Source organism: Oncorhynchus tshawytscha, linkage group LG29, assembly GCF_018296145.1.
Source record: "Oncorhynchus tshawytscha isolate Ot180627B linkage group LG29, Otsh_v2.0, whole genome shotgun sequence".
In the NCBI taxonomy this organism is placed as follows: Eukaryota; Metazoa; Chordata; class Actinopteri; order Salmoniformes; family Salmonidae; genus Oncorhynchus; species Oncorhynchus tshawytscha.
Genome location: NC_056457.1, coordinates 9,541,273 through 9,553,885, shown reverse-complemented (window position 1 = coordinate 9,553,885; position 12,613 = coordinate 9,541,273). Strand labels below are relative to the sequence as shown.

Below are 12,613 nucleotides of genomic sequence, written 5' to 3'. Positions count from 1 at the left end.
CATGAAATACTTTCAAAGGCTGGTCATGACTCACACTTATCACCATCATCCCAGACACCCTGGGCCCACTCCAATTTGCATACTGCCCCAACAGATCTACAGATGACGCAATCTCTATTGCACTCCACACTGCCATTTCCCACTTGGACAAAGGGAACACCAACGTGAGAATGCTGTTCACTGACTACAGCTCAGCGTGGTAGGTGGTAGGCCTGATCACCGACGACGATGATACATTCTATAGGGAGGAGGTTAGAGACCTGGCAGTGTGGTGCCAGGACAACAACCTCTCTCTTAACATCAGCAAACCAAAAGAGTTGATCGTGAACTACAGGAAATGGGGGGCCGAGCACACCCCCTTCAACATTGACGGGGTTGTAGTGGAGACGGTCGAGAGCTTCAAGTTCCTCGGTCTCCACGTCTCTAAGGACCTATCAGGGACCAAAACACAAGCACAGTCATGAAGAGGACACGACAACACCTTTTCCCCCTCAGGAGGTTGAAAAGATTTCATATGGGCCCTCAGTTCTTAAAAAAGGTTATACAGCTGCACCATTGAGATCATCTTGATAGGCTGCGTCACCCCTTTGTATAGAAACTGCTCGGTACCCGACCGCAAGGTTCTACAGAGGGTAGTGCGTATAGCCCAGTACATCACTGGTGCCGAGCTCCCTGTCATCCAGGACCTCTATACCAGGCGGTTTCAGAGGAAGGCCCTAAAAAAGGCTCCAGCCACCCAAGTCACAGACTTTTCTCTCTGCTACCGCACGGCAAGTGTTACCAATGCACTAAATCTGGAACCAACAGGACCCTGAACAGCTTCTACCTCCAAGCCATGAGACTTCTAAAGAGTTAATTAAATAGTTAATCAAATAGCTACCCGGACTATCTGCATTCATCCTTTTTGCGCTCACTTTCATGACTGATCACTTACTCTTCTGCTCTTGTTGACAATCTGTCACATTATTCCTAGTTATATGTACATATCTACCTCAATGACCTCGTACCCCTGCACATTGACTCAGTATTGGTAGCTCTTGTAAATAGCCTAGTTGTCGTTACTCGTTTTTTTTAATCTATTGTAACTTTTATTATTTACGTGTTTTACTTTTCTATTATTTCTCTATTTTCTTTCTCTCTGCATTGTTGGGAAGGTCCCGTAACTAAGTATTTCACTGTTAGTTCACACCTGTTGCTTGTGATGAATACAAATGTTTTGATTTGGTTCATTGTGGATATGAGACATCAGTAAAAGCCCTAACAATCTTGAGAACACACACACACACACACCCTGATCTGGTCCCCCTAGAATGGATCCTTCTGCAGTATTGATTGCACTGGCCCAGGGTTCCACCCAGCTCGGAAACTCAGACTGTGTCAGATGGCTGGACTACTTTTGATCTGATTTCCTGCTGTGTGATCCCAATCCCTACAGCTGCGTGGAACTTCATTCTCCTGGAAGAAAAGAATGTCTTTTGAAATGTAGATCAACCTTTTAAGGACCGGTTGTTCTTTTAGGCACATCTGCTGATACTTGCAGTGTTAACGACTGTACATGAAAATGGTATTTGACGTTATCTCTCGTATTCTAATATGTTTATGCATTTAGACTAGAATGATTGCTTAGTGGCTTTAAGCTCCGAGCATCAGAGCGTACCAAACCCTATTCCTTTAAATAGTGCACTACTTGAGTGGGCTCTGGTCAAAAGTACTGCACCTTATTAGGGAATAGGGTGCCATTTGGGAAGAGCCCAGGCAGCTGAAGGGCTGAGTGTTCAGTGTACAGGAGTGAACTCATGTCGAGTCAATAAGTGTCTCTGCTGCCAATTACCGGCCTGAGCACACACAGCTAGCACAGCCGAGAGGCTTCCTCTTACCCTCCTCTTTAGCCACGTTCACGCTTCATTTGTGAAATGAAACATTTGACCATGCTAGTGAGCTATTTCCAGGCCACGGCGTTTGGGCCTGGCCTGTGCTGCACTGGCAGCAGCAGAGGGAGGATTTGCCGACATCCCATGGACAGGCGAGATAATTACCAGGTCAGGTGCTAGAGGCCTGGAGGCCCGCTGGTCTTCCTGTGTTAAAAGCTTTAAACCCGGGCTTTTATTTAGCCACCCCCCGGGCTGGGCAGCCAGATGCACGGACAGCCAGACTCCCAGTCACCTCAATGCATTATTCTGATGATGTTTTCAAAGCCAGAAGCGCCTCCGTCCTTAATACCTGCCTGAGTTTATTCTTATGCTAATTCACCATGATCAATGTACAATAGCAGGCCCAGGATTAGCTCACCTCATTATTATGCGGGCAGAGGAGGAGGTCAGCTTGACATCCTTGTGTGTATTCATCATATCCATTCATATTGTGATATTGCTGAATTTCCATGTCCAACGTCCAATGAACAGTGATTGCAAAGATGTTGGGGAGGAGATCGTGCAAATAATTTGCTCGAAGCAAGAGAGCTTGGTGGTAAGGATAAGGAGTTGATGTGAAAGCTGCATGAGTGTTATCTTGATGGAATTGCAGCTTTTTATACCCCACCGGGAATAGGAGTAGAACAGGGATCTAACCTCACAGTCAGTCTTATGTGATATTCTGTTTCTGCCCAGTGGTTATCATTGTTAATATCACAGGGCTGTTGGAACAGTGTGAGTAATGAAAGTCTGCCCGCGTATTCATTCTATTTCTCCTTCCAGCAGAGTCGGACTCCACTGTGACACAGGTACAAGGGCTACTGGCAAACAAAGCACTCTTCAGAATTTGGATTCCCTTCTTCCTTCATTGACTTTTAACACATTGCACAAGGTTCCCACGTCACATTTCCGATGATTCTCATCCAACTTTCAGGGGTGAATGAATAAGAAACCATTTCCTTGGCTGGACCCTTCTTAAGTGTATACCAGACCAGTAGCCTATTTTCCATTGTATTTTGGGGAGGTATTGGGCCAGCGCATAATTTTGCATGCGCGTGCTTTTAATTAGATGATGGCCTAATTGACCCTTGTGTGCATAATTGATGACACACTTCTACAAAGCTCCTTTTGTTTGATGGTATTGGAGCAGGACAACTAAATCCTCATTACCGCTTTTGATGCTCAGGCTGAGACTGTAATTGCTGTGAGTTAAAGCTTCCTACCTCCCAGACTCGCTGTTTCCCATAGGTGCAGATCTAAGATCAGCTTCCCCTCCCCTAATCCTAACCTTCCCTAGTAGAGGGAAAATGCTAAACTGACCCGAGATCCAACTACCTCTCACGGTCTCGTCAGAATTAGACATTCATCCATGTTTCTCAAACGTCAAATGTAAAAGTTGTGGCAAACGTAACATTTTAAAGTGTTTAAGGTCAAGGTAAGGGTTAAGGTTTGGGATAGGCTTAAAACAAACATCTCTTGCCGGAATCGAACATGCAATATTTGGAATCAGAGGCAGATGCTTACGCCCCAGCAAAACCAAAACCTACTTGAAGGTAACAGCGCTTACTGTTTTCCCTGGTGGCCGTTTTCCATGTCATCTCCCGACGTCTCAGACATGGTTGGATGTCGAATACTCATTTGTATCACGGGTGTCCTAGCTGCCAAGATCAGCGTCTGAGAGCAACTTCACCCTGCACCCCCAGACTCATCCACCTCCAGAGGAAACCAGAGGCAGGCGACCGGGTCTGGATAGCCTGTCCACAGAGCAGCACCACCAGGCAGGCAGAGAGAGAGCGAGAGACCTCCACCCTCCTCTGGCCCCTCAATGCTAACATTGGACTTGATCATCCTAATGCCTGGGGCTAGAGGAAGCCAGCCATAGGGGAGGGTAGAAGGTGGGTGGGATGGGTTTCAGGGTCAAGTCAGCTAATACTGTACAGTATGCCTTGGTCAGATGTTTTTGGTGCCAAAACCAAGCATGTTTTGAATGTGTTTTTCACACATTCTAATGTCTCTATAGTACTGTTTTCTCACCTGTATTAGAAGAATGAATACTCATAGGCTGCGTCTCAGGTGGCACTCTATCTTCTATATACAGTTGAAGTCGGAAGTTTACATACACCTTAGCCAACTACATTTAAACTCCGTTTTTCACAATTCCTGACATTTAATCCTACTAATAGCCTTCCACCAGCTTCCCACAATAAGTTGGGTGAATTTTGGCCCATTCCTCCTGACAGAGCTGGTGTCACTGAGTCAGGTTTGTAGGCCTCTTTGCTCGCACATGCTTTTTCAGTTCTGCCCACAAGTTTGCTATAGGCTTGAGGTCAGGGCTTTGTGATGGCCACTCCAATACCTTGATGTTGTTGTCCTTTTAGCCATTTTGCCACAGCTTTGGTCATTGTCCATTTGGAAGTCCCATTTGTGACCAAGCTTTAACTTCTTGACTGATGTCTTGAGCTGTTGCTTCAATATATCCACATCATTTTCCTCCTCATGTTTCTGTCTATTTTGTGAAGTGCACCAGTCCCCCCTGCAGCAAATCACCCCCACAACATGATGCTGCCACCCCCGTGCTTCACGGTTGGGATGGTGTTCTTCGGCTTGCAAGCATCCCCCTTTTTCCTCCAAACATAACGATGGTCATTATGGCGAAACAGTTCTATTTTTCTTTCATCAGACCGGAGGACATTTCTCCAAAAATCACGATTTTTGTCCCCATATGCAGTTGCAAACCGTAGTCTGGCTTTTTTATGGCGGTTTTGGAGCAGTGGCTTCTTCCTTGCTGAGCGGCCTGTCAGGTTATGTCGATATGACTCGTTTTACTGTGGGTATAGATACGTTTGTACCTGTTTCCTCCAGCATCTTCACAAGGTTCTTTGTTGTTGTTCTGGGATTGATTTGCACTTTTCTCAACAAAGTACGTTCATCTCTAGGAGACAGAACATGTCTCCTTTCTGAGAGGTATGACCGCTGCGTGGTCCCATGGTGTTTATACTTGCGTACTATTATTTGTACAGTTGATCCAATTGATTCAAATTATGTCTTTTTAGCCTATCAGAAGCTTCTAAAGCCATGACATCATTTTCTGGAATTTTCTGACCCACTGGAATTGTGATACAGTGAATTATAAGTGAAATAATCTGTAGTCTGTAAACAATTGTTGGAAAAATGACTTGTGTCATGCACAAAGTACATGTCCTAACCGACTTGCCAAAACTATAGTTTGTTAACAAGAAATTTGTGGAGTTGTTGAAAAACGAGTTTTAATGACTCCAACCTAAGTGTATGTAAACTTCTGACTTCAACTGTAGTGCAGTGCTTTTGACCGGGGGGCTTGCGCGAACCGATAACATCTCAGGTAGTGCTGAGCGATTAGTGCTTTTTGAAGTTGGTTCAGTATCGGTGCGATTATTTAAAAAATAATCATGTTTTGGAATGGATTATGGTCATTAATTACCACATTTTCTGTACTAATCTTTTTAAAAACTTTTATTTTGTTTATCCCTTTTTCTCCCCAATTTCGTGTCATCCAATTGGTAGTTACAGTCTTGTCCCATCGCTGTAACTCCCATACGGACTCAGGAGAGGTGAAGGTCGAGAGCCATGCGTCCTGCTAATCACAAACCAACCAAGCCGCACTGCTTCTTGACACAACGCCCACTTAACCCGGAAGCCAGCCGCACCAATGTGTTGGTGGAAACACCGTACACCTGGCGACCGTGTCAGCGTGCACTGCGCCCGGCCTGCCACAGGACTCACTAGTGTGCGATGGGACAAGGACATCCCTGCAGGCCTAACCCTCCCCTAACCCAGACGATGCTGGGCCAATTGTGCACCGCCCCATTGGGTCTCCCGGTCGCGGCCGGCTGCGACCATGCCTGGACTCAAACCCAGAATCTCTAGTGGCACAGCTAGCACTGCAGTGCAGTGCCTTAGACCACTGCTCCACCCGGGAGGCTTTCTGCGCTAAACTATGTAGAATATTGACCTGTTGAAAACTATAACTCCCTACTACATTGCACAGTTCGAGCTTGATCTGATTTATCTCTACAGAAATTCAAATAATTGAACCGATGTCAGTCAAGTAGTTGTTAAAAAACAGAAAAGTAACAGAAAAGTTGGTTATTCGCTCAGCACGATTATTAGGCTAATAGTGGGGTCCTCATGGAAAAACTGGGCTGGTGTGGGGTCCTTGAGGAATCGGCCCTGAAATGCCAGAGACGATTTCTGGTCCCAGTCTGCCCCTGCGGTATCTGGATCCACAGTTGTACACAACAGAATAATGGCTTTGCTCTTAGATGAAAACTCATCCAAGCAGGCAAAATGTGTTCATTTTATATTGGTCAATTATGTATGAGTGTATACAATAAGTGTATATAATGAATGGGGCTCGCTAGCAGTCAAACTCATTGCTGTATATGTTCCACAGCCATGCTGTGCTGTTTATTGAATTTCAATTTTCTATCTCATTGCTCAAGCAAGTGTGTGCATTATAGAAAATGTAATGTGTCGACCAATGTCATACGGGCTACGTTAAATAATTACTCTCACTGATGTACATAAACGTCCCATTGTGTTCCAGGCTTTTCAGTCACATTAACTTGAATTAAGCATTTAAACACACCAGGAAAATGACTGGAATGAAGGAATTAACTAGCAGAGCTTTTACGTTTATGAGATCACAGTGGCAGAGCTATGCCTTTTCATTTCAATTTAATTAGGATCTACAGTATAATATATCATATTATAATCCTGTCTGTGCATAGTTTAGTGCAGCGCTGGGGGGATGCATGGACTGCAAAACCAAGTGAGCCATTTTACACTAAGATTGAAAAGGCAACTTATTATTGGGGGACGACTGAGAGTCAATGGTGGATCAAATCAAACTCTCCATTTTACCTAGCCTGGTCCTGGTGACTGCTGCAGCAGATTATCTTAGTCACTGGGGGAGCATCCCAAATGGCACCCTATTCCTTACATAGTGCACTATGTTTGACCAGGTTCCCATTGCCCAGAGCCCTATGGGCCCTAGTCAAATGTAGTGCACTATATCGGGAATAGGGTGTCATTTGGGACGTTGCCTGGAGGAACTGGGGGCTTTCAACAGGGATATCACCTCTAGTGGGACATTTCTGCCCACCCCTTTGCCAAGTAGCAGGCTTTCTGATAAAGAGAGAGTGAGAGAGAGCAAACTAAAGGAATGCTCTTCTCTCTTCCCATATGGCCTGATTCTGCCTCTCTGTTCTCTTATTCTCTCTTGTTCTCCTCCCCGGGAACCACTTGTCCTAGTTTTAGCTCTCCGAGGAAGATTTGTGACCGTTTTCTCTCTCGCTCTTTCCTTCCCTCCCTCTCTTTCCCTTTCTCTCACTCACTCCATTCAGATGTTCGTAGGAGAACGATCTATGAGTACCATCGCGTGGAGCTGACGAAGACCAAAATCACCAACTCCACAGCAGTGGAAATGATGCCTTTACCGAGTAAGATGGATTCCTTTGATAGATGTGGCTCATGATATGATATATGATAATGACAACACAAGTAGGCCCCCATGAACTAGCCTAGGTTCTAGATAAAGTAATAGGTGAAACATAGACCTAATAGATGTCGAGCTAATAGACTTTCCTTCAGGCTGTATCCCATCATTTCAGGGACACCTGTGAATCAAAACTCCTATCTTTTAGAAACAGTTGTTTTGCAACTACAACATTAGCAAACTACAACATTCTAGCTATGGATTTCTATGTTGGTGTTTTGACAATTGGTATGAATGTATCAAGGGTCTCAGAGTTGGTGTTCTAATTTACGATCAGTTTAGCCTTTAATATCTAAATGAATAAGATTGCATGGACATGGGAGACCTGATCCTAGATCAGCACTTCTATTCTGAGATGCTTAATTTAATATATTGTTTTGCATTATCAACTACAACAATCTAGCAATCTATATATAGATTTCTATATTGTGTTTTGACTGAGTCAGTAGACGTGTGTGTTGTGACGTGTGTGTGTTGTGACGTGTGTGTATCCTGTTCCCTCCATAGCATGTCTCCAGTTCACCAGCTGTGGCAGCTGCATCTCCTCCCAGATCAACTTCAACTGCAGCTGGTGCCACCGCCTTCGCAGGTCAGACACCCCTCTATACCCCTCACTGTATGTCTTTGTCTGCATCCTAAATGCCACCCTACAAACTATGTGCTCTGATCAAACGTAGTGCACTATATAGGGAATAGGTGCCATTTGGGACAGAGACCATCTTTGTCTCTTTTCCATCCAACACTCTACCTTTCTGTTCTCCCCTCCATCTCCATCGCTCGCTCAGTCTCCCTATCTTTCCTCTCCCTCCTTTAAATGTTGCTATTAGTTCCAGACACTCAGCACCTCTCTTAGCTAGCTATTGAGTGTGAGGTTTATGTATAGACATGTGGCTATCACATGGAGACAGACCCTCCCCTATTCCCTCTGCTCAGTGGTCGTGTGTCCCAAATGGCACCCTATTCCCTGTACAGTGCACCCGTTTAAACAGTGCCCTGGACCCTTGTTAAAAGTTGTGCCCTGTATACTGTAAATAGGGAATAGGGTGCAATTTGGGAGGGTGCCAGTGAGTTCCCGGTGATGTTCAGTCGTTTTTCCTTATTGATGATGCGTAAAGGAAAGGCAGAGAAGGAAATAACAACGGAGCGAGAGAACATGAGATCCGACCCATTACTCTTGTTTTTTTTTGAGAAATCGAGAATTCCCCTCTCTCGCACTGACTCTCTCGCTCTCTCTCCGCTCTTCTCTTTCTCTCCTTTCCCCTTGACCATTTGTCTTTCTATCTTTCACACCCTGGCACAAAAAGGTAAATATTTGAGACGGCGCAGAATGTTATTGCACAGATGGGATATTACCTGCCTGTTGTGAGATGTGAATGATGGCGGGTTTGGACAGCGCTGTTGGAGTGTTGTTGGAGCATTGGTTTCAGCGTTGGATCGCAGCGTTTGGGTTCAGAAGACAGGGAGGCATAAATGAACCGTGAAGCAGAGAATGTGTTCCAGACATGTTGTTATCCATTTTGAGGTTTGTAAAAGTCAAAGTTAGAAAGCCATCGGTGTTCAAGTGCACTGAAAACTTTTGGGCCTCAGTTCTTGGAAAATGTCTGTTGGACTGGGCGGAGATGATTTGACTACTCCCCTTCTCCTATGTCTCTACACGTTGTCCACGTCCCAAATGGCAGCCTACTATTCCCATGTGGACGCTGGTCAAAAGTAGTGTACTATATTGGAAAAAGGGTAGCACTAGGGAAGAAGCCTTTTAGTGGCCTGTACATCCATAATGAAACGACCCCATAGTTATTTCAGATGAATCTTTTATTCCCGAGAGTGACCATGCGCAATTTAGGAGACGTGCAGTACACACACCGGGGCCACTGGGCTTTGTGAGGTCACTAAAGGTCAGGGTTTAGCCTTCTCCTTCTCTGTCTCCTCTCGGTCTCCTCTCTCCATCCAACTTAGAAAATAATAATACAATCACGTGTGCATAAAGTTGATGTATTGGTGGCTCTGGGAATCAACCCCATAATCCTGGCATTGCAAGCACAATGCTCTACCAATTTAGCCATACAGGATCACAGCTGACAATGTATCTATATTCTGTGCCCTCCAGAAGAAGACTAATTCTACCGCCTGTGCATCGAACTAAACTCCCTTTACGTGCATCACTTCAGCAGTTTATTAGAGCTGCGATGACACACTATACGCCTGAATTATAATGATCTAATTACGCTGCATTTAAATGAGATTTAAACGCGTGCGTGCTGCATCACACCGTTAGAGCTCGCTCCCGTCCTTTGTGTCCTTCAACAACAAACTTCCCTTGAAAAGTCAAATTAATGCACAGCTTATACCAGCTAATTGAAATGCATTGCAGCATTGTTGGGCAGTAGGTTAATGAAAGGAAGACGCCTGTGATTTAAGAGCGTGGCCGTAATGAACCCTCTCTCTTTCTCGCTCTACCTCTCTCTACCTCTCTCTCTCTCTCTACCTCTCTCTCTATACCTCTCTCTCTCTCTACCTCTCTCTCTCTCTCTCTACCTCTCTCTCTATACCTCTCTCTACCTCTCTCTCTATACCTCTCTCTACCTCTCTCTACCTCTCTCTCTACCTATCTCTCTCTTCTTCTCTCCCTCTCTCTCTACCCCCCCTCTCTCTGCCTCTCTCTCTACCTCTCTCTCTACACCCCACCTCTCTCTCTCTCTTTCTCTCCCTCTCTCTCTCTGCCTCTCTCTCTGTCTCTCTCTTTACCTCTCTCTCTACACCCCACCTCTCTCTTCCTCTCTCTCTCTACCTCTCTCTCTCTACCACTCTCTCTCTCTACCTCTCTCTCTCTCTACCTCTCTCTCTCTACCTCTCTCTCTACCCCTCTCTCTCTTTACCCCTCGCCCTCTCTCTCTGTGATGTGTAAGAACCTGCTGGTTGGGAACCTGCTCTCCCATGTGTTTCAGGCTAAATCAGCTCATTGGGTCCCTCTGATGTATGTAATCTGGGTGCTGGGCTGGGTTGGACCATTAAAAGTGGGTTGGAGCTAATAAAGCATGCAGGGCATCCCTATGGACCAGCGACTTGCCGTGGTTACCAATACTGCCGAGCGCTCATTTGGTGAGAAAGAGACGATTTGTTTACTCAAAAACACAGCTGTGTGTGTGCATCATGAATGTACTATCAAAATGACTGCCGCCACATAAAATTTCAAAGAGATCTTTCGCTTGAATAAGATGCGGTCACTCTGCGTACTTCATTCAAAATCAAATCAAATTTTATTTGTCACATACACATGGTTAGCAGATGTTAATGCGAGTGTAGCGAAATGCTTGTGCTTCTAGTTCCGCCAATGCAGTAATATCCAACAAGTAATCGAGCTAACAATTCCAAAACTACTACCTTATAGACACAAGTGTAAGGGGATAACGAATATGTACATAAGATATATGAATGAGTGATGGTACAGAGCGGCATAGGCAAGATACAGTAGATGGTATTGAGTGCAGTATATACATATGAGATGAGTATGTAAACAAAGTGGCATAGTTATAGTGGCTAGTGATACATGTATTACATAAGGATGCAGTCGATGATATAGAGTACAGTATATACGTATACATATGAGATGAATAATGTAGGGTATGTAAACATTATATTAGGTAGCATTGTTTAAAGTGGCTAGTGATATATTTTACATCATTTCCCATCAATTCCCATTATTAAAGTGGCTGGAGTTGAGTCAGTGTGTTGGCAGCAGCCACTCAATGTTAGTGGTGGCTGTTTAACAGTCTGATGGCCTTGAGATAGAAGCTGTTTTTCAGTCTCTCGGTCCCAGCTTTGATGCACCTGTACTGACCTCGCCTTCTGGATGATAGCGGGGTGAACAGGCAGTGGCTCGGGTGGTTGTTGTCCTTGATGATCTTTATGGCCTTCCTGTGACATCGGGTGGTGTAGGTGTCCTGGAGGGCAGGTAGTTTGCCCCCGGTGATGCGTTGTGCAGACCTCACTACCCTCTGGAGAGCCTTACGGTTGTGGGCGGAGCAGTTGCCGTACCAGGCGGTGATACAGCCCGACAGGATGCTCTCGATTGTGCATCTGTAGAAGTTTGTGTGTGCTTTTGGTGACAAGCCGAATTTCTTCAGCCTCCTGAGGTTGAAGAGGCGCTGCTGCGCCTTCTTCACGATGCTGTCTGTGTGGGTGGACCAATTCAGTTTGTCTGTGATGTGTACGCCGAGGAACTTAAAACTTACTACCCTCTCCACTACTGTTCCATCGATGTGGATAGGGGGTGTTCCCTCTGCTGTTTCCTGAAGTCCACAATCATGTCTTTAGTTTTGTTGACGTTGAGTGTGAGGTTATTTTCCTGACACCACACTCCGAGGGCCCTCACCTCCTCCCTGTAGGCCGTCTCGTCGTTGTTGGTAATCAAGCCTACCACTGTTGTGTCGTCCGCAAACTTGATGATTGAGTTGGAGGCGTGCGTGGCCACGCAGTCGTGGGTGAACAGGGAGTACAGGAGAGGGCTCAGGACGCACCCTTGTGGGGCCCCAGTGTTGAGGATCAGCGGGGTGGAGATGTTGTTGACTACCCTCACCACCTGGGGGCGGCCCGTCAGGAAGACCAGTACCCAGTTGCAATCACATTGCATGTGTGTGGAGATAGATTGAGTGTCGTGCCATGAGTGTAATGATGGTTTCAACATTCCTACACACTGATAAGCTTAACGTTCGCTATGTAGACCCAGTGAGCTTTAGTAACCCTCAAACCTCTGGTAGTAAATCCATATAATGTCAAGAAATATGGCCCATTGGTATGAGATAGACTAAATATCTTTGAATGCACCCGCAATGTATCCGAGACCAATAAAGAAATGCATCCTCTCTGCCATGAAAGAGGGGGGAGAAAACAACAAGACCGTACAGAAACCTTTTCCCATGTGTATTCATTTATATTCAAATGAGGCAGCTCAACCCATTTATAATTAGAGGTGTGGTGGCTGAGGGGTTGTTGGAAGGAAGGTTTGGAATGCATCCCAAATAGCACCCTATTCCCTATATAGTGTGCTACTTTTGACCCCGGCCCATAGGGGAATAGGGTGCCATTTGGGATGTTGGATGGCATTGAGGCAAAACCTAAAGGAGAAAGGATCCGAAGGGACCGGTCAGACCTGTGTTGCAGTAATATC

The 12,613-nt window shown here is 45.4% G+C and overlaps 1 protein-coding gene across 4 annotated transcripts in view; it reads left to right on the top strand.

The window, feature by feature from the left end:
- The window catches only part of plxdc2b (plexin domain containing 2b), a 169,961-nt gene that overhangs the window by 130,784 nt on the left and 26,564 nt on the right, over positions 1–12,613 (top strand). For all 4 annotated transcript variants that reach the window (XM_024393051.2, XM_024393052.2, XM_024393053.2 and 1 more), the window contains exons 8-9: positions 7,295–7,390; positions 7,954–8,035. In XM_024393051.2, coding sequence (XP_024248819.1) covers positions 7,295–7,390; positions 7,954–8,035 — 178 coding nt within the window. The remainder of the gene's footprint in view (positions 1–7,294; positions 7,391–7,953; positions 8,036–12,613) is intronic.